Source organism: Strigops habroptila, chromosome 10 (genome assembly GCF_004027225.2).
Source record: "Strigops habroptila isolate Jane chromosome 10, bStrHab1.2.pri, whole genome shotgun sequence".
Classification (NCBI taxonomy): Eukaryota; Metazoa; Chordata; class Aves; order Psittaciformes; family Psittacidae; genus Strigops; species Strigops habroptila.
Genome location: NC_046359.1, coordinates 43,344,202 through 43,368,535, shown reverse-complemented (window position 1 = coordinate 43,368,535; position 24,334 = coordinate 43,344,202). Strand labels below are relative to the sequence as shown.

Genomic DNA, 24,334 nt, shown 5'->3' with positions numbered 1-24,334 from the left:
CCTATTTCCACCAAATACTGTTCTGAGTTGCACTGGTTTGTTCCTTGGTTAGTTTGGTAAAGGAGGTTGGTGTATAGTTTTCAATCTTCTCTCACCAGGAGCTGGCACATCTCACTTGGGGCAGGAGCAGGGTGATAGAATGCAGGAAGCAGGGAATGGAGACAGATGTAGACAAGGAACACACCACATCCTGGAGATCAACACCCTGCAGGAAAAAGTACCTTCAGCCTCAGTGGGCTGCAGCAAGCCCATAAGGCATTGATGAAATTTGCCTCTTTTCTCAATATGTGCAAGGCTGAGAACATTGGGGCTGTTCAGCCTGGAGAAGAGAAGCTGCGTGGAGACCTCAGAGCAGCTTCCAGTGTCTGAAGGGGGCTACAAGGAAGCTGGAGAGGGACTCTGCATCAGGGACTGGAGTGATAGGACAAGGGGTGATGGGTTCAAACTGAAACAGGGGAAGTTCAGGTTAGATCTAAGGCAGAAGCTCTTCCCTGTGAGGGTGCTGAGGCGCTGGCACAGGGTGCCCAGAGAAGCTGTGGCTGCCCCATCCCTGGCAGTGTTCAAGGCCAGGTTGGACACAGGGGCTTGGAGCAACCTGCTCTAGTGGAAGGTGTCCCTGCCCGTGGCAGGGGGTTGGAACTGGATGATCTTAAGGTCCTTTCCAACCGAAACCGGTCTGCGATTCTACGAGCACAAGTCAGTCCACTTAATCAGATACCCTCTTAATTTTCAGCTGGAATAACAGATAAGCACATCTGGGTTGTGTTGCTTAGAGGAGATCGACCAAAAGACTCAGCTCTGTTTCTTCACTGAATGTGTGAACGAATGCATCCAGGAGGAATCATTTCATTTACATTGAAATGTGTTTCCTCAAGTTTTCCAGTAATCCTCTTTCTGCAAATATTTGAGCCAGTAAGTCTGATCACACAAACATTATGGAAAGCAAACACCAACCAGCTGTGAGTCAAAGAAATGAGTTTAAAATCCAGAGAGGGCATCTGCAAAATTGGTACCCCTGTATACAGCTCCAGAGAAAAAGGGATCTCAGTTCCTCTGGCTGAACGTGTGCTACTTGGTGTAATTAACTAAGTTGATGGAACAAGAATTTGAGCCCCAAATCTGGGATATATTGTAAGGGGTGAGTAGTGAGGAATATTTCTGTCTACTTAAGCTTGGGCTCAGCCTGCAGTGCAACTGTAGTCTCGCAGGGCTTTTGTATGTAGGTGCTGTGCTGCATCTAGAACTGTGACATTATAAAATGTCATTATACAATCATTTAAATGTGGGTAATTTAAAGCGGGCCTCCTGCGCTCGGTGCTTCCTATGTTTTTCCTTTCTTATTTTCTTTTTTAACTTTTATCAATTTATTTCTTTTCTATTTGAATTCTGGAATGTAATCAGCTGGAAAACCAGGCACGCAGAAAACAGCGTTGTGGGGCTCTCAGCCAGGTCCAGCGCTGCCCCAGGAAACGCTGGGGCACCTTGACTTCGCCTGGTATCAGGAGGCACTCAGCACCTAGCATGACTGGCCAATGTAAGTGAATGCTGGCAGGAGGCTGATACACTGGGATTAAAGGTGATGCATAATTAGTCCACATGACTTCTGCTGATAATAATTGCAGGTAACCGGCTGCACTCTGCTAATCCCAACAACCGTCACTGCGCGCTGAGAGCATATATTATCTTCAAAGGTTTCAGGTTTCATTTCAAACAAGAAGTTATCCATTAATAAAACAGAAAGCGATTACATTAACGTGCTCTCTGCCAAATCTGCCTAACGAAACACGTGCAGAGTTTTATTTGCCAGGGCTTCCCTGCGGAGCAACCCTGCCCCGCGCCTCCTCTCTGCAGCACAGCCAGGCACCAACAACGCCTGGGAGTGGCAGGAATGCCTCAGTAATTCACCACCGGGAAATGCATCAAGTAAATACTTGAACTGTGTTGTCCAGTGAAAAGGAAACAAGACCATCTTGCGGCGGGAGAAGGGGCATGAAAAGATGTTAATCGCATGAGCAGTAATCTCTTTGGCTGCTCAGTGTGCCACACTTGGGCTTTGTTTGTCTTGACTTATCTGGCTTACTTATTCCAATCTTGTGTGAGTGTGGAGGTGGTGGAGGGCCTCTGTAAGCGTGCATGAGATCAGCTACTGGAGAAGGGCAATGAAACATTAAGGAGGAAAGGTGGTATCATAAAAAAAAAGCAAGCTTCAAGGCCACCTATCTAGACAAAAGGGCTCAGACAGGTAATAAAAGCAGAAAATCATTGAGACAGCAATGAATTATGAAGGCTATTAAAACCCACAAGTGAATTTACAGAATCGGCTTCCCCTGATGTATTATAAAAATGCTTTTCCCCAGGAACTGGAGATACCTGAATTTGTATTGCAGATTAATTACAGCTTTATTTAGCAGAACTGGGAAAGGGGAGTTCAGCTTGGTAAATAGTCTATTAATAGTGTTAAACTTTCTGGATCTCAAATACTGCCAGGAAATCATTAACATTAGATTTAACAACTTCAGGTACTTCTGGTTTTGAACTCCAATTTTATTATTTATAGAATCTTGATTGCAGAAAAAACACACCCAGCACTTTTATTTAGATTCTGTTTACAAAGAGCTCTGTGTTCTCCCTGGGACTTGCATAAGAACAGAAAAGTAGATGCTGTGGTTTCTTAATAGTTCTTCACAAAGGGTCTTCTGTTTCTGACAAATGGTTTATGCAAATGTATTCTCTGTACTGCTTCAAGCAGCGCTCATGGAAAAATGACATTTTGCAATAGGGAACAATGAATATTCAATGCATCATTTCTTAGGTGAGCTAATGGACAGCTTGTATTCCACGGCCACTGCCATTCTCTACTTCTGAAGGGCAGTGGGAACTGCAAAGCACAGCTTTTGGCTCTTCCAATGGTATTCCAAGAAAGGCAATTTGGGATTTTAAATTGCAAACTTTAAGAAAATGTTCAGTTTCTGCAATCTCAGCTAAAGGGGCTGTTTTACAAAGGGCAGTACAGATAAAAAAATCTAGCTGCATCCTTGAAGTCATAGCTACTGCTGGACTGTGGGAGGGTGAGAGGGTGAAGGCTTCACAAAAGCGTCCCACAGATATTAATCCATGGTGTGAATGGCACAAAAAAGAGGCAATTTGGAATGTACAGGCTGTATCTTACAAACCTTATTCATACAAGCAGGCACGCTGAAGTTGATGGCTTTGTTTGTATTGGGCTAGGACTCACCCGAGAGCAAAGGCTGCATGAGGAACCCACATTTTGCAGCCGAGTTCAGAAAGGATGGATTGGCAGTGGGAATTTGACCTTTTCATGACAAAACCGACTTAGGCCATCCCTTCACATACAACTGCTATATATAAATTATAGTGTTAATTTGATAGACAGCAAGAAACCAAAAGGAGTAAGCAAGGCAAGTTAAAATACCTATAATGTGAATGCTGAAAGCCTCCTTTGCCTTTCATGCACCTCATGTAACAGCAGTCAGCTTTTTGAGATATGCCCCATCAACATACGTGAACATAACAGTTTAGGGAAAATAGGCAGGCTTCACTCTCTCCTCCTCTCTCTTCTGCTCTCCTGCAGGTTTTTGCAAACACTTTTCTAGTATTTTCTAGGGATAGGACACGAGCTGTTCCCAAAAGTTGTTCTCAAGACTAAGGGAATCTCAGCTTGTCCAATTCCTTAGTCATTCGTATTTCATTCTTAGTAGTCTTCTGCAGTTACCAGAAAGCTGGATAACTATGTTTCTATGTTTTTGAAACTTAGACATTTGGACATAAAGAATTATTCCTAAAATCTTCATGCAGATTGAAAAGATTGGCTCTCTTATGTTCATTTACAGCAAAGGTATATAGGGTATGAAGCAGAGTAATTAATAGCTTTGATGGCTGGGCTTTTCAGGTTTATCACATTAAGTGCAACTGGAGATTGGAAAACAATTTCATGCATATAAATGTCTTCTAGTAAGTACATTTGATTAACAGGTGACCTCAAACCAGAGATTTTGGACATGCTTTAAAACTTGCATTCCAAGCAGTGAATTAGCAGCGAATTTAACAGCAACATTGTAAAAAAAATACACACATTAGATATTTCATTTCCACACAATCATCTGAAGTTAATAGCCCAAATTCAGTGTTCACTCACCTCACCATAATTCCCTAATTAGTTCAATCTGTAATACACCCATTCAACAAGGTAACTGTGGACAAGAACTCAACAACTGAGATTGCAGATTCTGCAGTACAGGATCAGATTGTTTTACAAACTACGTCCAGAAAAATCTTAAACTTACTGCTTAGTCCAGACCTATATAATAGCAATATATGTCAAAAAGATTGCAGTATTGCCCTTTCTTTAGTTCCATCAGCAGAGGTGCTTTTAGAATCTTCCCTAAGGAACTGTTCAAGAGGTGAGTAATAAAAAGCTCCAATCCACACATGGCAATATCGTCCACTGCTAGAAGTTTAAATTAACCTTCAAGGATGGTGAAAAGCCCTTCTTTCTTTGTGGAGGCTGAGGTTTTGCTAAATATATGTTTTTAATGGCCTTATGTGGACTGTATGTGCTAATATCAAGATTCTAAGCTGAGCATTGTTTCCAACTTCCCTTGGACCACATTTCTGGCTGACGAACAAACAAATATTGAGAGTAATTCACAGAAGAAAAAAAATTACTGAAAACACCAAAGATGTGTTCCATTTGTAGATTTAATTAAGATATCATGTCAATAGAAAAGCACTCCGTCACAGAATAACGACTTCCTGCTGCTGTATATGCACCAAGCCAAAGCTGAGGAGTTTATTTTCAAAGCAGGAGATACTGGTCCTGCCACAGCTGCCAAGACAAGTGATATGACATCTTGTAGATGATTGAAGTTGGTTTAATAATTTAACCTTGTGGAAATCCTGAACTGCTGCTTGACAGCAAGGAGGAGAGTGTCAGGAGAAAGATCAGGGCTGTACTTACTCTTTCCCTTGGGGTCAGTTGCTGGCCACAGGCAGCCACTGAAGTCGGGAACTGGCTTTTTGGTCAGGGTCGTTTTGGAGCAGATGAAAGTTGCCTGGGTGACAGACTCTCAGTGCCACCATAAATTTGGACACCTAATTTCACCTAATCCTTTGAATGCCAGCAGGACCTTCTGAAATCTGGCTGTTGCTTAGAGTGCAGTTTGTGTCATCTGCCCAGTTTGCTTACCTGGCACTGTTCAGTAAAAGTCCAGTTTACCTCTTAACGTCACTTGCATGGTGAAGCTGGGGCGTTCTCACAGCATAAACCAAGGCTGAAAAACTAGACTGCTCGCTATGGATCACAGCTGGGAAAGCTGGGAAAGAAGCTGGAGAGGATGGAGTAGGTGGAGCACTCTGACAGCTCCTCAGGGGGACTATGGTCCTCTGAGACCTGTACAGAGCCTAAACAGTTAGAGAATGCTTTTTGCGATCTAGGGCCAGAGTGAAAGAGAGATTTGGGATGCCAAATGCAGTCCTGATCACTATTTCCCTCCCTGGTACGTTCAGCTGAGGCTACGCACAGCAGAGGCTGCAGACCAGCTAATGTATTTTTAGCAAGTAAAAGGCCAGCTAGGCTACTTTCAACATCTCATGAACATGAATAATAAAATGAGTCGTTATTTTAATTTGCCATTTCCTGGGACTATTTCCTTCTGACAAATAAATAGGTATGTATGCAGCTTAAACAGTACATGAAAGTCCTCAGTTTGCCCAAATTACTGCATGTCAAGTTGCAGCTAAAAAAGCATTCTCGTCTCTCCATCAGGCTACTTCATTTGTTATAAATAGATCCTTGATGCAGACAAAGCCAAAACCCACTATGTCTTGGTAACTTCCCCCAGACATGCACAGATAGGTGCTATTCTGTTTGCAAATCATGTTCCTGACACTGAGCCTAACATGAAGAGAAAATGGCTTAAAACTTGCCCAGAATCAATAGCAAGACTGTAACAGAAATTGGGAGAACAAACTCAGACTCCTATTATTGTAACCTCAAAGTTTCTCTCAAATTCCTTCTTGGAAGTCATGCTTGCCTTACTTAGAAAGATACTAAAATCCTGCTCAGGAAAAGCTGTACATGGGGAATAAACTACTGAGCTGGCATTAATTTCATTTTACTCTAGCGTTCTGCAAGACAACATATTTTACATCAGCTCCACTGTGTAAGGTTCTTCTATCTATCAACTTAAAAAGAAAACTTTGACATTAAATTTATTTCTTGGATAATATACTGGATGCTTCTGAAGTCTACACTGAAGCATGAAGTGATAGTGTCTGTTGAAGCCATCAGTTCTTATTGACAAGTCTGGTTAAATTATCAGGTTGTATGTAATTTTATTTGAGTGTAGGAAAATGAAGGTTATAGCCAAGAGCTTGGTGGGGTTTTCTTTCCTGAGATGATGATTTATTCATTTTGGCTTCAATAGCTACGGTGTCAGGCGTATTTTATATTTTTCCAACTTTGACACTTCAAACATTTGATTTCCCTTTGCAACTTCCAACCTAAAACATGTTTCCCATTATAGATATTCAAGTGACTGCCTTGCACAGACTGACTCATGAGGCTGGTTTTTATTTTCACAAAATATATAACCCTATTTGAATAAAATACAGATGGTGTCCAATACATTAAACACAGCAAATTTGCCATTCCCTCCTTCATCCTCTCTGTGTTCCGTTTCCCAGATTTTCTGTGGCTGCATGAAATCTTATCAGCCTCAACAGCTCCGAGAGGATGTGGCAACAGAAATTCAATGCCACTCCTATATGGTTTGCTACAATAAATAATGTGCCAATTTTTTTTAATTATTTGTATTTTTCTTGTATTTTGTATCGTATTTTTGTAGGATTCTGCATTTGGAGCTCTGCTTGAAAGTGAGCTGCATGCCCCTTGGAAGGTACCAAACAGCCAGCTTCATGTGGTCCTGTGATAGAGTTTGAATTAAAGGCAATCAACATGGAATATGGCACCAAATAACTTTCCTTCCCAGATGGCAGCTGGAGCAGATTCAGCGGCCTCTTACATTGCCAAACAATTTGTGAGGCAAGAAAAGGCAATATACTAATAGTATAGCAAATAAACTGAGTAAATTAGTAAAAACTGCTGAAATTAGTTGAAAAAAGATTGTTCTGGGTTTCTATGGAAGCATAAGTATACATCATAGTATACACACACATCAAGTTTACTTGGAATGCACAAGATCTAGGTTTTTTAAGAAGATTCTATCAGCATCACTAGATGGCATTGGAGGGTGCTCTATCTCCCCATAGAAAAAGCTTTTGTCAGCAGTCCACGGTAAGTTTTATTAGGAACACAGGTACTTAAGGAATTAATTCCAAACAAGCTGAAGGCATGTTCTATGCAACTTTGGTGAGGGAATTGCAACACACAATACGAACCAAGGCTGGCTGAGAAGTCACTGCATTGCTGCAGTTTCCTTCTGTCACACACACCATCTCTGAGCTTGAACTGGAAGACTGAAATTCAGACAGCAATAAATTGACAAGACTACTGAAGAAACTGAGAACTGAAATTGCATGGGCCAGTGACTCCAGAGAGGCAAGAGTTAATCTGTTCCTGAGCGTTAGCATGGAATTTTTGGTAGTGCATATTTGTTTCCCTCCCCTGCCCAGCAAATTATACAAATATTATTATATGAAGGTATCTCTGTTTTTCTTACACCTTTTTTACTATACAGTTCTCATGCCATTTTCCTACTATTTTTAAAATGAGATATGTTTTCCATTCTGTAATATTTTTGGTTAGCATCAACATCCACTGTGGAATTACTGCTAATTTTAGTCACCTACTCTTGACCATTGATTGTTACTGCAAAGAAGCAGTTGCACCACAGCTAGAGTTGTTTCTGAATTGCAAGATTATTATTACACAGTTGTTTTTATATATACTCTTTAGTAGTCAGTAAAAAGAAGCAAGGAGGAGCTTGTTCCCATATAAGCATATGATTCTAGGAGCTTGGACTTTAAGAAATGGACTGTATATCAGAATAATTATAGGTCATGGAACATACGCTGCAATATAAGGCAGCAAAATGGTGATTTACCCGCAATCTAAGTCATTAAACTTTACAATTCTTTAGGTAGACTGCGCAGTCTCTTTGCAAATTCATTGTCTATACAACAAATTGAGCATTTTGGTTTTTGTCTCTGTGATATTCTCTCTGCTTAAGAGCTGTCTTTTATCAAGATTCTACAATGAATCAGAAATCAGAGCCATATACAGATGAAAATGTGACATTTAATTGAAGTGTTTCCATTCTTCAAATAGGCTTTAGTCTTGTTGCTCTTAGGGACTAAAAGACAGGATGGTAAAGCATGTAGAAATAGTAGCATTCATGCTAATCAGTAGCTTGTATCCAAGAATGTGGTAATACCTGCTGGTAAGTCATATAAGGTTTTTAATAGGTAATGGACTTGGACAAAGCCAAGGTCTTGTATAAAATATTAAGCACACGCACTTCTAAAAGTGCCATTGTGCCTCTGGTCATCTATGCGTCTGACGGGCTGCGCTGCATTCCTCTTGTGTATTTATAGAAAGCTGCAATTCATAACTACCAATCTGTACCATTATCTTCATACATGCCAGATACTTCTACTATTGAAAACTGGAAATTTTTCTAAGGGCATACTTGAAGTCGGCAGAAGGATGAGAAATAACAATGGCATTCTACCTGTTAAACAGTGAGTAGAACTTCTATTCCTTTCCTGAGATTATTTATCTAATAGTATGTCTTTAATTTTCTGTCTTGCTAAAGTTCCATCTTAAAGTAAGGTAAGTCTTCATGTTGTCATTATTCCATCTTAAAGTAAGGTAAGTCTTCATGTTGTCATTATTTAACTCACACAGGAACCTATACACATGCTCACACACAGGTATATATATGTGGGAAAATCAGTGTATTTTTCCTCACATTTCAAACACTTAGGTCTCAGAGGCAAGTTTTATTCAATTTCTAGCCCATAGATACTTTAAAATCTAACAGTCTGATTCTGTTTCATGTGAACATAAATCAAGGATTAACTGAATTACACTGGTAAAATCAAGCTAAGATCAGATTCTGGCTTTATCATTTCACATAGCCACTGGATAGTTCAGTCTTCCTTCTCAGCCTCACAGTCATTTGCTGAAAAACTGTGGTTAGCAGGGATTTTTTGTTTTAAAGCCACAATTTCTAATAAACATGTTGTTCGCCCTCTGGCTGGACATCAAAGACAGTTTCATAACAAGGGTGGCTCCTACTGAATTATACTTCCCCAGTTGGCATGAGGAAGCGGAGCACCTATTACACAAAGGCAATTGTTGACTGCATGCAACTACAAAGTGAATAGATACGTTTTGTTCCCTTCACATTTTCTAAATGAGCTCTTAAAAGCATTCAAGTTGACTTGAAAAATATCACTTGTACTTACTTGCAAGTAACTTACTCGTTAGTTAAAATGCCGAGAGCCATGTCTGTGTTGGAGGAAGGATATGGACCCCATGGCCCTGGGAGCCCTCGGAGGCAGTCAGCCAGACCTAGCCCAACGTGTCTCACTCCTGCTTAAAACTCAGGGAGAGGAAAAAAAGATGTTTTCTTAAAGAAATAAAGAATCAAATGATCCCATCTCAAAAAACATTAAGCAGAGTATGATTGTAAAGTCTTTATATACTGCCTGCTTTTCACAAACCTTCCTCCTCTCGTTTGAGCCCCATTTTCTTCTTTCTGCAGTTGACTGATGAAAACTTCAGTCGAGTCTTTTCAACTCAACTGTTTGACTTCTTTCAGCACTGTTTCAGATTTTGACCAAAAGGTTAGGGATATGTTTTCCTGGAAAAACTTGTGAACAGTCTTGCCACTCAATTTTTCCTTTTTTCTTTCTTTACCTCCTGGTACTAGGTTTTAGTCAGTCTCCACAGAATTTAATGCTAAGGAATACAAGATAAGGCTCTCCCTGCTAAAATTTGAACATCCCTGTGTTCATGTATTTCTTTCTGGCAGGCAACCCAATGTGATCTCTGGCTGCTTGCTCTTCCATATGCTTTGAATTACAAGTCCTCTAAATCATTTGCTTAATCTAAATTATCAACAGGAGTGTCTTCTTTGCTCTAAATAGCAACAGTGCATGAAGGTGTGGGGCCTTACAAATGTTAGTAGAGTCAGCACAGTAGAAGAACAGTGCATATTTTGGCTTGTAACACAAGCCTTCTGCATGCCCCTGGGTGTCTTGCAGTGGACCATGGGAGAGCAGCAGTGCAGGGCAGTCCTGCAGGGAGCTGTGGGGTTCTGCTCTCCACAAGCGTAGCAGAGAGCCCACATGGAAGCTGATTTTCAGGATGCTTGTCTGTGACTGGCTGATCAGTCACTAAGTCTGCCCCTTTGCTCAACTGGTATGAACACAAGGCTGCATCAATTTAGAATCATTGACTCACAGACTGGTTTGGGTTGGAAAGGACCTTTAAGATCATCCAGTTCCAACCCCCTGCCATGGGCAGGGACACCTCACACTAGACCATGTTGCCCAAGGCCTGTCAAGCATGACATTGAACACTGTCAGGGATGGAGCATTTACCACTTCCTTGGGCAGCCTGTTCCAGCACCTCACCACCCTCAACAGGGAGGAACTTCTTCCTTAGATTTAACCTGAACTTCCCTGTTTCAGTTTGAACCCATCACCCCTTGTTCTATCGCTACAGTCCCTGATAAATAAATAACAACCTTCTTATCTTTGATGCCTTCTAGAATTTGTTTTTACTCTCTCTGCCACAAAAGCTCAAGAAAATAATTCAGAAGAACCAATGCACATACAGGATATAGCAATCAATCAAAAGCCTGGCCCATTCACTGACCTCTTCCACTGACTGTGGTAAATTTTCTACAAGAATCTATTGAAAACACACACAGATTTAGCAAGTACATCTTCACTGTTCACCTACAATGTCTTGCTCTAGGACAGCGGTCGCCAGTAGTTATGACACCACGCAAACTGGCAATAGGAAGACCTGCCTTTGCTCCAAGCTGCTGTCCTCCCTCCACCTCATTCTTCTATCCTTCTCACAGAACTCATGGGAAACTTGGTGGCCACAGCTGGCAGAACTACCAAGCAAAATGCCTCCGTGAAGCAGGGAGAGGCAGGGCAAAGCACATTAGGAATAGTACTTACATTAAACTCCTTTGTATCATGTTGAAAGTACCTCTCTGAGATTATTCACCAGTGCCTCACTGCCCATCAACCCCCTTCACTTTCTATACTAACTTACCTGAGCTCCTCAGCTGGCAACAGGGCCCACTCGTTTCCAGGCTTTCTCTCTGGTTGATGAATGCTTGTGGTGGTATCACCAGCTTCACCACAGATTTCTCTTAGATGTGATTTTAAGTTCTAACAACCTCCTTCTAGAGCTGAATACGTAAGACCTCAGCATTCCACTTAAAAAGACACATTGAAGTTGGGGAGAAGGCTTTGCAAAATGAGCAGAGAGAAAACAGTAGGCTCAGACAAGATAGTGAAAAACAGAAGAACATAGTTTTACTTTGGTCTAAGCAAAGACCAAAGCTCTTGGCACGTCTCCACTACAATCCTCAGGATGTCAGGCCAGAGGGGATTGCCCGGAATCAGCTCCCATTCCTGGGGTTAGTGTCACCCCTTCACCAAACCGTCACAGAGACAGGCAGCTCCTGGAGGTGCTCCGAGCTGCAGCCCAGCCAGGACAACGCTGCGCTGGGCTATAGACTGAGCGCTCGCTGCAGCCCCTTGCAGAGCTGCAATGCCCGCTGCTTCACACAGCTCTCACCTCTCCAGATGAACTCAACATCCTGTTTAGCACCTCATTTTGCACACAGCCAATTGGTTTTTCAAGGAGGAAATAAGCTCTCCCTGTTCAGCATGACACGCACATAAATACGTATACACATATGCACACGTGTGTGCACGCACACAGACATCAGTCCTTTAAAGCCCTGTGGGTGTCTTCTTTTATGCTTCTACCTTGTGGCTTAAGGAAGCCAGGAAATGTAAAAAGCAGTCAAAATGTTAGGGGGAAAACCAGATAGAAATGCCTTTTCCACAGCAAAGGTGGAGCAGCTCCCAGGCTGACTGGCCCAGTCCTGCCAGCTCACTTTATCCTTGCTTCCTCCTCCTCCTCTGTGGCTTCTTTGGCCTTTCCATGCCACAAGTGCCAGGCACTTGGCTGGATCAGACCCACTGCTGCCAAAGACACTTTCTCCCATAAATTCAGACTTCTAGCAGTGCTTACTACAGCTATTAAATTCACTTATTGTAATATCACGCCTCTCATTAAGATTTCAATCAGTGTTTCCACTGGAAAGCCTTACTCTCCAAGAGTTATAAACCTGCCTGTATAAAGTTGATTACTGCTGAAATTTAGAATCCAGCTTCTTGGCTCACGGCTACGTCTCTTTCTTGCTTACTTGATCTCTGTTTGCAAAAGCTGATGTAAATTGGTTTGGCAAGTTTGTTTAATTCCAGGGATAAACAATTCCTGACTTGAGGCATGTTTTTTCCGGAGTGCGGAAAGTGATGGGATGAAATTATCCAAAGTTACCTGACTACTACATTAAAAAATTAAAATTACTCCGGATATCTTTTTTTTTCTCTTTAAATGTTGATATTTTTTACCTAGGAATGCAACTAAAGAATTTAACCCTTCCCATTGGCTTAAAATGTTGAGTATTTTTTGGAACGGTGCACAGTGCTTAATGGGAAGGCAATCACAGGAGGTTAAAGCCTTTCAAAATACATCCCAGCACCTCAGTGCCAACAACCCATATCACTTCAATGAACTGTGCAGTATGTGTTGGCATGATTTATGTAGCAATTTGAAAAGAATCTGTAGTGTTTGTTTATTACCACAGCATGATTGATGGGTTCCTAAGTACACAGCGACACAATCAGCTGAGCTATGACGGCTGGGAGTTTGACAAGTCAGGAGTTACGGCCGTTGCAGCATGCCAGTCCAGTCAACTGCCAGAAGTCCTCAGGGTATTGGTGACCTCAGAGAAACCACAGTGAGATGAAACCCGCTGCTGACAACGTCACTGTTGGACCATCTCTCCTGCGTGGTCACACTGCTGCCCACCTTGGACTTGGCAGTGCTGGGGTAAAGGTTGGACTTGATGATCTTAAAGGTCTTTTCCAACCTGGTTGATTCTATGATTCTCTGACCCTCCTTGGTAAAGAATATACACCATTCAACCCAAGGAGCAATTCCTTGTTCTGTTCTCATCCTCGCCCCTTCCAAATGTTAAAAGACGGCTACCAGCATGACTCAAACCACAGAGCAGGAAAGGCTACTCAAGCATTGTCTTCCAACAGTCACTACCTTTGTGACAGGCAACTGAGGAGACAAAGCCACCAGGTACCCTGGAAACACATCCTTCACTGGGAGCCCCTGGAACAACCTCAGCTCCTTCCTGGAAAAAATACCCCAGGCTTATACAATCATATAGAATCACAGACTGGTTTGGGTTGGAAAGGTCCTTAAAGCTCATCCAGTTCCAACCCCCTGCCACGGGCAGGGACACCTTCCACTAGAGCAGGTTGCTCCAAGCCCCTGTGTCCAGCCTGGCCTTGAACCCTGCCAGGGATGGGGCAGCCACAGCTTCTCTGGGCACCCTGTGCCAGCGCCTCAGCACCCTCACAGGGAAGAGCTTCTGCCTTAGATCTAACCTGAACTTCCTCTGTTCCAGTTTGAACCCATCACCCCTTGTCCTGTTGCTACAGTCCCTGACGAGGAGTCCCTCTCCAGCACCATGTTTATGTATAACACGTTATGTCTAAGCCTTCACTGGATTTAGGTATTTATCTGCAACACAAAAAAAAAAAACCAAACAAACAAAAAAAGAAAAACCCAAGTATGAAAGAAATTGTATTTATCTTTTATTTTTTTGTACAAAAATAAACATTTTGAGAAACAAAAGCACTTTTTTTTCCCGACTGTACAAACTACAAAACAGGATGACATTGGTCACTTTAGCATTTATTGCTTTCACTGAAAGCAAATTCTCTAGACACACCATGCCTGTAAAACACTTTTATATAGAAATAAGGCTAGCATTCATTCCACATTATCAAGGTAATTTACCTTCTTCACTCTAAGAGTTAGCAAGCGGTGCCTTAGAAAACCAAGGATTTGATGATAAAAAAATATGAATAACTGCAAGGTAGTCATTAAGCCAGCACTGTTCCACCAGCTGGACTGCTTTGCCAGTCTGTCAAAAATGTGGCTTCCTGAACAATTCAAACTCGATTCAACAAAAGTCTTAAGCACAGGCTTAATTGTAAGCATATGCTTAGGCCTATCCCTATTCAGCAAAGCACTCAGCACTTGGGTAAGTCCCTACCTTTTCAGTGGGACTATTCATATGCTGATGTGATTTGCTAGACCCACAAAATGGCTCTTTTAAATTAGAAATGAAACTTTATGATAACATTGGAAGCAAAGATGAAAATTAGCTACAGTCTTGCAATTCTAAACAGAATCAATTCCTTCCTTTTGTCAAACACACCAGCACTGCGTATTTGATACCTTTAACACAAATGCTGATTGTCTTCAGTAATGTTTGCTGTTCAGCTTACAAACTGATATGTTTCAGTTACTCCTCTGTGATTTTATGTGCCCAAATAAGTATCAGCATGGAGGATACAGACTTCCCGCAGAAATGAACAACTCTGGTCCCTGTACACACATGTACAGGTCAGAAATGTTATGCTGCCCTTGGTCAGAAAAGCCAGAGCTGCCAGCTGATTTATAACCCAAATGATTCCCTAACAGTGTATCATATTTTGTATTTTGCTTTGTTAAAAAAAAAAGTAAAAATAAAAATAAAAATCACATTTTCAAAACGTTGTTCTATTGCACATTCATCCTGGTCATGCAGGTTATTTCTTTAAAGTTCTCTTTAGCACTCTATAGATTAGAATGAGTAATAGTGCAATTATTTCTCTGCCACAGCCACCTTCTACCTAACAGCTGCCTATATTTATACACAAACAGCTCTTATCACTCACACACCAGACCGAGCCACTTTAGGTGTCAGTCTGTCACCTTCACATATGTTATCTTGTCAGGATCAGGCATGATATGAGTTGAGGCCATCTTGAAGAAGACAAGCTGCCGACCTGCACCAAATAGGAAAGGGGGAGAAGGGAAAAGAAGTAATTTAGAAGTGATGAGCAAAACGTTGCCTACCTTTAAATACTGTAATTTCACATTCTTCAACCTATGCATTCTTCAGGCAACCCAAGACTGAACTGTCTCTCAACTTCAACTGGTATAAACATGAAATACTTTCATTCAAAATGACACCAAATCTCCCCTGGTTTCACTACGTTTACTCATATCTGATTATGGTCAAGATGAAGCTGTGCACAGCTAACAGTGAATGAAGGTTTTAATACAAATGTCACACAATCTTTAAAACATTATTTAAAGACTGATAAAACCAGACTTGAGTTCAGGGCTTTCAGAAGGATTTCATTTGATTGTACAGGAGGAGAATCATCTTTGTGTACTTGAATCTTTGCAAAACTGGTCAGTGCAATGCATGCTAAACATAACTTTCTCCAAAGTACTGATCACTTTGTAACTGTGGGTTTTAAACAGGTCAGAAAAAGGTTTCTACTCCTGATACACAAACACCAGCAAGTGGTAACAGCCTGGGTGGTGTAAGGCACCTGTCATATATACACCAGAGGCCAGTGGGGACTGAATGTGGTGAGGTTGTACCCACCAGTATGTGTGGGAACCACAGCACAGTTCCTGTATCTTGTATCAGAGATACCTTCCACATCAGTTCAACCTCTGCCTTCCCTCTCTCTAACTGCAGGAAAATCAAATGCTATTTACTCCCAGGCTGCCTCTTTAGAGGGCTCCCATGACACTGTTTTCTTCAAAAGCATCACATGGGGTGCCTCACCTGAGCAAATGCCCATGCTGCGTTTCAGAGACTCAAGTGCTCATGCATCAGGAACAACATGGTAAAGGGAATGGTAAATAAGACCAAGGCTGCCATGTCTCATTTGGTCTTGATGTTGTAACCTCAGACAGGAGCTGCTCTAAACTTCCTATGGGGTTCCCTGTGCCATAATAATTTTATGGTTTTTTTAGTATATTAATTAAATTCAGTAGTCTGACTATAGATAGTCTGACATGATGATCTAGTAGCCACCGGTTAGCCACAGGTTAATGTACATTAGTTTTTTCTAGGTTCCATGAAAGTCTCTGGTCACACCTCCCAGAATCACAAACTAATGCAGAAAGCCATAGCAGTACACTGTCTAAACCACTCTGAAATGTATGAACTGTCTGAAGTTTCTACTCATTTATGGTGCTTTCAGAGCTGGGGACGTGCCAGGCACGTATATAAGCCTGGCTGTGGTGTGTATTTATGCTGCTTTACCTAAGCACAACTAAAGCACCCAACTGCACACAGGGTAGATTTTGACTTTAAGGTTAAGACATGTTGTGATTGCGTATGTACAGACAGAAAGCTGAGCCTAAATAACTTGTCACACTACAGTCTGTGTTGGAGCAAGGACTTCAATCATCTTTCCCAAGGCATCAGCCACCCTTCCTCCCAAAGCCAGGAGCAAGGGAGCTGACCTAGCCCTAGCAGAAAACAGCAGATGCAGGCAGGGAAACAGCCCTGTGGTGTGGAGGCAACACTTTTCAGCAAGTGTATTCTGTTAGACAAGAAAATGAGCTGTGGTAGCAAATGGCATTTTCCTCTAAAAGTTCTATTTCTATCTGGTTCAAAACCCTGCCTTCCCACTGTCCTTTAGCCAAAGCCCTACTGCTAGAAGCACAGTGTTCCCACCAGAGGCAGGGAATCTCTGACACCAGCCAGGAAGTCCCAGCTAGATGCACAGGAGAATCTGTTTGGTTTTTTGTTAAACTGCACCAACCATATGAATTGGAAAGGTTAACTTAAATCCAGATGTTGGCCCATGTCCTGCACATCTAACTGTGGAAACAGGCCACAGGTGTTTGGTGTTGTTTCTGCTGCTGTGTTTTACAATCAAAATTCAGACCCCACGGTTTGGAGACCTGCAGCCCATGTGTTGTAGCCCTCTGATGCCAATGCCTCTGAGTCTGTCCACAGGTTCCTCCTCCCATGAGAGCTGGCAAAGAGAATCCTCACCAAAACCAAATTGCCTCATCTGGAGCGTCAGCAACTATCCCACTTCTAGCTGGTGGCTCCCACAGCCCAGCCCAGCACTCTCCCCAAACTGTATTAAAACACTTAAAGCATCCAGACTGCGTGAGTAGGCTGCTGTTCCTGCTCCACAGTATCCATGACCTACCTGTCCAAGTTGTCTGGTTGGTAAGGACAAAAGCTTTGCACTGGGAGTAGCTATCACAGATCTCAATGGCTTCGTTGACATCGAACACAGAGAGGAGGCAGCCCTTATGATGGTATGATGGCCAACATTTGTAGTTCTCATCAGGAATAAAAGCTTCAGGCACCCGTCTGTACTCTGCAAATAACCAGAGCAAAGCAATCATTTTGAAAGCTCCACCAAACTGCTTGTTTTGAACAGGCAAAGCTTATTAAAACAGCTTAGGAGCAGGATATATGATGGAAAAGGTGACGGGCTAGACTTCCAGCCCTGGTTTACTCCCAAACGTGTTTATAGCTCTGCACCTTACTTTCCTTTTCCTTTCCTCTTTTCTTCTTCTCACCTTTTCCTCCAGAAAGTGTCTGCAAATAAACAGCCTGTGCACAAAACCCTTTCCCCTTCCCCACTGCGTAGGCAAGGCTTTGGTTTTATTAGGAGTTTTACAGGAAGAACGTCCCATTGAATAAACAGCATCCACTTGAATGAACTGACTCACTGTCCTACTTCTTCACAGCGAGCAGGATTGTCGGGGTGAGACCCGACCAGGCGTTCCCAGCCCTCCCTCTCCCTCAGAAGAGCATGCTATTTTCCTTGGGCTCCTTTAGAAAAGGAAGAAAAGACAGGCTTTTAATTAAGCAAACTTTTTTTGCTTGCTCAGATTAGCACAAAGGGGAAGTCACTTGATGGGCCTCCGAAGAGAAGGGGGAGAAAAACAAGCAGTGGGAGCATGTCAGCATGGTCCTTGCCCCGCGCCTCCGTGCTGCCCTGCCCGTTACTCCTCTCCCTTGGCTGCCGTTCAGTCTCACTTGCCTTTATAAGCTGCCTCTTGTTCTCTGTTCACAGCTCCTCTCGCTTTCCCAGCCACTGATGGGGGTTTCTCTAATGAATGCATCAGCAAATCCAACTCATCAGTTATAAACATTTCTATTTATCACCCAGACGCACAAATTGATGGTTCATTCTTGTCTCTCCCCCTTTTTCCCCCCACAACCTATTCAAAAAACTTAATAGATTATTTTTTTTTTCTAATTGTATCTATTATGGAAACCAGAGCTGCCTGCCCTGACTCAAAGCCTGTTCTTAAGTCGCTTTAGTTGAGACATTTTCTGCCTGACATTACAGATTCGGCCTGCTAGCATTTCATACAGCACATTGTACGAACACCACTGAGTCGAAGGCGAGCATGTCTACTACTCTAAACTGCCAGTATTTCAACTGGGAAAAGAAGCACACATCCAGAAGTGCTCATTCACACCACACAGTCTGAAACAGTGGGAAACAAATGCAGTAAATACATTCTATTTTAAGCCTGGCTCATTAAAAGTATCATAAGAAACATTCCAAAGCAGCAAAATCAGAGCTGCTCATGTCTCACTTAAATCAAAGTCAAAAGAGTTTTCATTAATTCATTAATTCAGAAATGGCAGATTTATGCACATGAAGAAAAAAAAAAAGGAGTTTCCCCATTTTGAAGGCCATTCCTCCTTCAAAAAATTTACATGCATCTCTTCCCAGGGCAGTGATGGAGTCCCTGGAAGTGTTCACGCACCGTGTAGAAGAGGCCTCAGTGCCATGGGTTAGTGGTGGCCTTGGCAGTGCTGGGCAATGGTTGGACTGGATGATCTTAAAGGTCTTTTCCAACCTGATTGATTCTGTGATTCTTCTGAAGAAAAGTCACAGCATAAATCAAACCGTTACTGGCTGGATAGCTAAAGTCCCTTTTTTCCAGTTTCTGTGTCATCTGTGCAGTGTAACAGAAATTGAATGGAACTGAATAATATTCTTTCTTCTATCTCTCTATGGTGACTGCTGAGTATTGATTTGTACCTCAAGCCAGTGTCAATAAAATGATGAGCACAAGTTACTCATATTGATATAGTAATAGTGGCACCATATGCCACTGTTTGTATCAGTGTACATGCCACATTGATTGGATGTAAAATATGACTATCTACAACTTTCCTTTTCACAGCTGCAGAAGTTCCCCCTAACACTTACCTGTGCCAAACCCCACACCACAGAGGACATTCACAGAAGGATGGTCCTTGTGCACCAGCAGAAGATGAAGCATCTGCCTGATTCTCTGCACGAGCAGGGAGCATGTCCTGGCCCTTTCCAAGAGCACTCTTGGAGCATGCCAGGCTCTGCACCAGGGCTGGGAGGGAGCTGCAGCATCGCTCAGCACACCATCAGAGCAGCGTCATGTCATGTCATGTCATGTCTTTTTCTCCATGCAAGGCAGAAGCCCACCTAGAAGACCCTTATTCTGAATCATTATTCAATGTTTAAAATCTTCTGCTCACAGATATGCCTCTCAATACACCTTAGTATTTGCTTGCTTCTCAACACTGCTCCCAGTACAACTATCAGGGGTTAGGTTCTCACTGACATAAACAGATTTAAAATGAGCAGCAGTGATTTACATGACACAAGGCTCTGTCAGACGCAGGAGTTCAAGTTCTTCCTCTCCATTGACTTTTTCAAGGTAACCAAGCCTGGTAAATCATTTGGGCAGCTTGGGACACATTAATCGACAGAGTTGGACCAGGAATAAGTGCAATGGTGATGGCAAGCACCTGGCTTGTTGGTGCAAGAGAGGATGGAAACCTCCACGCTGGTCCTTAGGGTGACCTTACACACAGCAGAGCCCTGCGGCTGTCCCTGCCCACTCCCTGCCAGTATCTACACGGGGGAAACCATCACCATCTGCAATGATTCCTGGGAACAGGGCAGTGTAACAGGCACATAGCAGCACAACTCACATGCAAAGAGAATTTTCCTTGGCTTGGAGATCAGCAGGTACCACACAGGTGAAAATAAAGCCCCTGGAGCCTAAGTGAAAGCAGAGATTCACACAGGCTCCACAAAAGCAGCTTCTGGCAGCTCTCCTGAACCGGCAAAGACACAGAATGCCTGCAGTTTGGGGATCTATGCTGCCTGCAGGGAGGAGAGTGGGATGCAGGGAGGGGGAAAGGCAGGAAGGCAGCCCCTCTCCCTACTTGCATGGCAGGCAGCAGGGGTAGCTGCCTGGAGTGCATTCTCCGAGGAGCATCCCGATGGGAAGGCGGCTGCAAGGAGCAAAGAATGGGACACACAATGGCTCCACACCCTAACTCATGCTCCCAAACCTGCCAGGCACCCCTGCCGCCCTGCAAAGCCAACACGGGATCTCCTCTTAAACTATTAGGAGGGCCACAAGGATAACCAGGGGCTGGAGCACCTCCCGTCTGGAGACAGGCTGAGAACATTGGGGCTGTTCAGCCTGGAGAAGAGAAGCTGCGTGGAGACCTCAGCTCCCAGAGTCCGAAGGGGGCTACAAAGATGCCAGAGAGGGACTCTTCATCAGGGGCTGTAGTGACCGGACAAGCGGTGATGCGTTCAAACAGAAACAGGGGAAGTTCAGGTTGGATCTAAGGCAGAAGCTCTTCCCTGTGAGGGTGCTGAGGCGCTGGCACAGGGTGCCCAGAGAAGCTGTGGCTGCCCCATCCCTGGCAGTGTTCAAGGCCAGGTTGGACACAGGGGCTTGGAGCAACCTGCTCTAGTGGAAGGTGTCCCAGCCCATGGCAGGGGGTTGGAACTGGATGATCTTAAGCCCATTCTGTGATTCTATGATTACAACCAGAACCGAGCAGAAACTTACTGCAACACCGACCAAGCATTGGTCCGAGGAAACCACATTTCTCTCCACAGCTCCCTTTATCTTGAGCAGAGCAAGGTAGCCGCCTTCCCTGTTTGCACGGCAAAGGCAAATGTCCCTGGAATCTCTTGTTTACATAGCGACAAATTAGGGAGCTGACCTCTTAGCCCTTATTTGTATGAGTTGTGAAGAAATGCACTCCTCTCACATGAACTAGAAGGACTCCTGAAGGCTCCTTCATTGAGATGCGCCCTGGCAATGACATTAGCCTCAGCCTGCAGGAGAGCCAGGCTTCCCCTACACCCTTAAATGATCCTCTTGGTCACTACAGTGCAGTTACTTGTTCAATTAAGCAATACTCCACTGGTTTAAAGACAGCTCCAGCTCAGGTTTTTGTCCTGCCAAGACCTGAAACTTTGCTTAAATGGAGTCCGTGGAATTTGAAGGCTCACAGCAGTAAATCACATCATAAAAAGGTCAAAGTTCCGGTCGATTTCCAGACTAATGGTGTTTAAAACCAATAAATACTTGCCTAATACTATAAATGCAGCTATAAATTTACACTTTTGCGTACATACACATAACTTGACACAGAGTGCATAAAGTCTATCAAGGTAATGGCAAGGAATAGATCAGAGAAATGCCTGACACTCCTACACAACAGAATAAGAAACCTTTTCTCCATCTACTGGTTTTGTGAGGATTGGAGTAAATAAAACCAATACAGTTAAGCCTGATCTTGATGTCACTTACAACAGATTTACTCCAGAGTAACATACAAGATCCGATACCCTGCTCACAGTTACATAAATAAATTCTGCTAGGAAACATTCTTCCTGCCTTGTAAACATTTCGAAGCTTTAAAATGTCTCACTATGCTGAATCTGGGCAATCCTCAAAAGTTTGGTTTTGGGATATTTTTAACAGATTTCTAGTATTTTTTACAAGTTTGCTCTGGTCAATCAAAACACACTGTTTCAACCTGGCCAAAATCTTCCATCAAAAATCACCTGCATTGTCCCAAAGCCGACTACAATCTCTAAACACACTCATTTTCACTGTACTAGACTGAGTCATATAAATAACTCCACAAGTATATAATAAACTATGTGAAACTGCCTGTGGTTTCCCCCTTTTAGCTTGCTTGAATCGCCCTAAATCTGACTTTAATCAGGCCTAATGACCGTTTATTTCAGCCACAGCAGCCAGATTGCAGTTTTATTACCAACTACAGCTACTCACTGGAAATTTGCCCAGTTCTTTTTTCTAGTTATCACCTGCCAATACACCATGGGTCAATGACACAGACACAGTAATGTTCACCCTTGAGAGAGAAATCATGTTGCTTCTTTTCCTCCCTCCTCTTTTCCTCCGCTCTCGAGAGGAACACTGGCAGCTGACTCTGGAATAGCTTTTAATTGCTTTGCGTACAAGTAAGTAGAAAGAGCCTGATCTTGCCAATCTCGGCAAAAAGTGGTATTGAGCAGCATTTTGCTTTACAAGCAGTCCCCACCAATTCCCAGGGAGTTTATGGAAAACAGACTGGGAGCCTAAAAGGACAATAATACACTTCTGTTTTCATTGTGCTTCATTTTTTTGGCTGAAATTTCCCCTGTCCTCCAATACCTCACATATAAACATGCCTCCGACAGTGAGCCTCATAGAGCCATATGCACAGTTCTGCTACGGAAAGCTACTTTTTGGGATGTCTGAGGAAAGGACATGCTAGGCCTATCCTATGTGTCCCTGCTTTCAATCATTTCTGACGAATCCCAACTGTTTGGAAGGCCAGACGAGGCCTGGAAGGACACGGGTTTGCTGTCAGACTGGAAGATAGCCCTGCTCCTCTGGTGAGTATTTCCGTCCTTTGGCTGTTTCCCGCGTGCAGGCTGGAAGCGAAGGCAGGCTTGCCTCTTTTCATATGCTTCTATTGTGCTTACAGTAGAGCCATATTTAAATCGGTATGCAGGCTGTCACCGAAACACAAATAAATAAGGAGAAGAACGACATGTTCCCTTACATTTTATTCTCGTTAACATCACACAGCTGGGGAGTTTTTCCTGCCTCATCCCGGGTCTGCTCCCTGGGCTGTAGAGCTGCTCTGCACCCACAGCCAGCTCTGCGGTACACACCAAGCTCCTGAAGGCAACCAGCCCAAATCAGTGCCACAGATGTTTGTATGCTGCATCTGGCCCACTTGCTCATCAAAACAACGATACTGTGATGACAGATGAGCCAAATGGTGCCTAGAGTCACCTGTGCAGGGTATTTAAGCTTAAAGACATGCCTACAGGATTTGTAAGAGACACTCACTACTCGTTCAGTGTTCTTCAAAGGAGTTGAGGAGCTAACCCATCAGCAGAAGCCATTTGCTGTACGCTGCCAAAGTGGGACCTGGAGCAGCTTAGCAACAACAGAACAGGTTGCTCAGTGAACAGGGCATTTGGTTTGCACGACAGTGGAAATACGTGTGAGCAACACCCACTGGTCACTACACAGCTACACAGCCCCACCGTATTCCCAGTGTCGCACGGGTGCAAAGGAGCCTGCTCCTGTATTCCTCTGCATGCTGGGATTGCCTGGCTGCTGATGGAAAAGAACCTCTGCACAAGGCAGGGCATGGAGGAAGACTTTCTACCCATGCTTGCAACCTTTCCCCCTCCGCTGGCCACAAAGCAGCCGTGATGTCTCTGCGAAAGAAACACCAAATGCACGAGTAAGTGCCAGATAAAGCAGGAATCTGGGCTTGCAAGGACTGGGCTGCACTATGTTCCCAGCTGAGCCTTCAGCAACACACTTTTAGCCTTCACACTGTGGCCTGCTGCAGGATATACAAACTGCCTCAAACAATATTCCAGCAACCTTGCACATACGCATGAGCACAAACACCACCACTCCTCACCCCTACTTTCAATCAGTCTTGGGTGGGTTGCAACGTGGTAGCCTGGGGTGAGCCACAGGGCCCACAGGATGGCTCTTCCCTCTGTAAATGTGATAATACTCACAAAGCTGCTTGGGCTTCTTGCCTGTAGAAGATGGAACATTTGGAAAGGAAAGCACCAGAGGGAAGAAAACCAGCTCCGTACGTCTTCAATAGTTCAGATTCAGAGGATTCCTGAGGGAACGGTTGGACTTGATGATCTTAAAAGTCTTTTCCAACCTAAATGATTCTATGATTCAGGATTTCCTAAGCGGGTTGCTATAGTAACCCTGCAGAATATTTTCTTCAAAACATTGTTACACTGTAAATATTTACATACAGCATAATCCTGCCAAATTGTTTTAAGACAAAGGAAAACACAATGTGTCTTTGCTTTATGT

At 43.3% G+C, this 24,334-nt stretch overlaps 1 protein-coding gene across 1 annotated transcript in view; it reads right to left on the bottom strand.

Moving 5' to 3' along the window:
- Positions 1-13,887: 13,887 nt before the first annotated feature.
- PKDCC (protein kinase domain containing, cytoplasmic) overlaps positions 13,888-24,334 on the bottom strand; it is a 38,813-nt gene continuing 28,366 nt past the window's right edge. Inside the window, exons 6-7 of the mRNA XM_030499827.1 lie at positions 17,341-17,514; positions 13,888-15,156 (exon numbers count right to left, since the gene is read on the bottom strand). Of these exons, the coding sequence (XP_030355687.1) occupies positions 15,071-15,156; positions 17,341-17,514 (260 nt within the window). The 3' untranslated portion in view covers positions 13,888-15,070. The remainder of the gene's footprint in view (positions 15,157-17,340; positions 17,515-24,334) is intronic.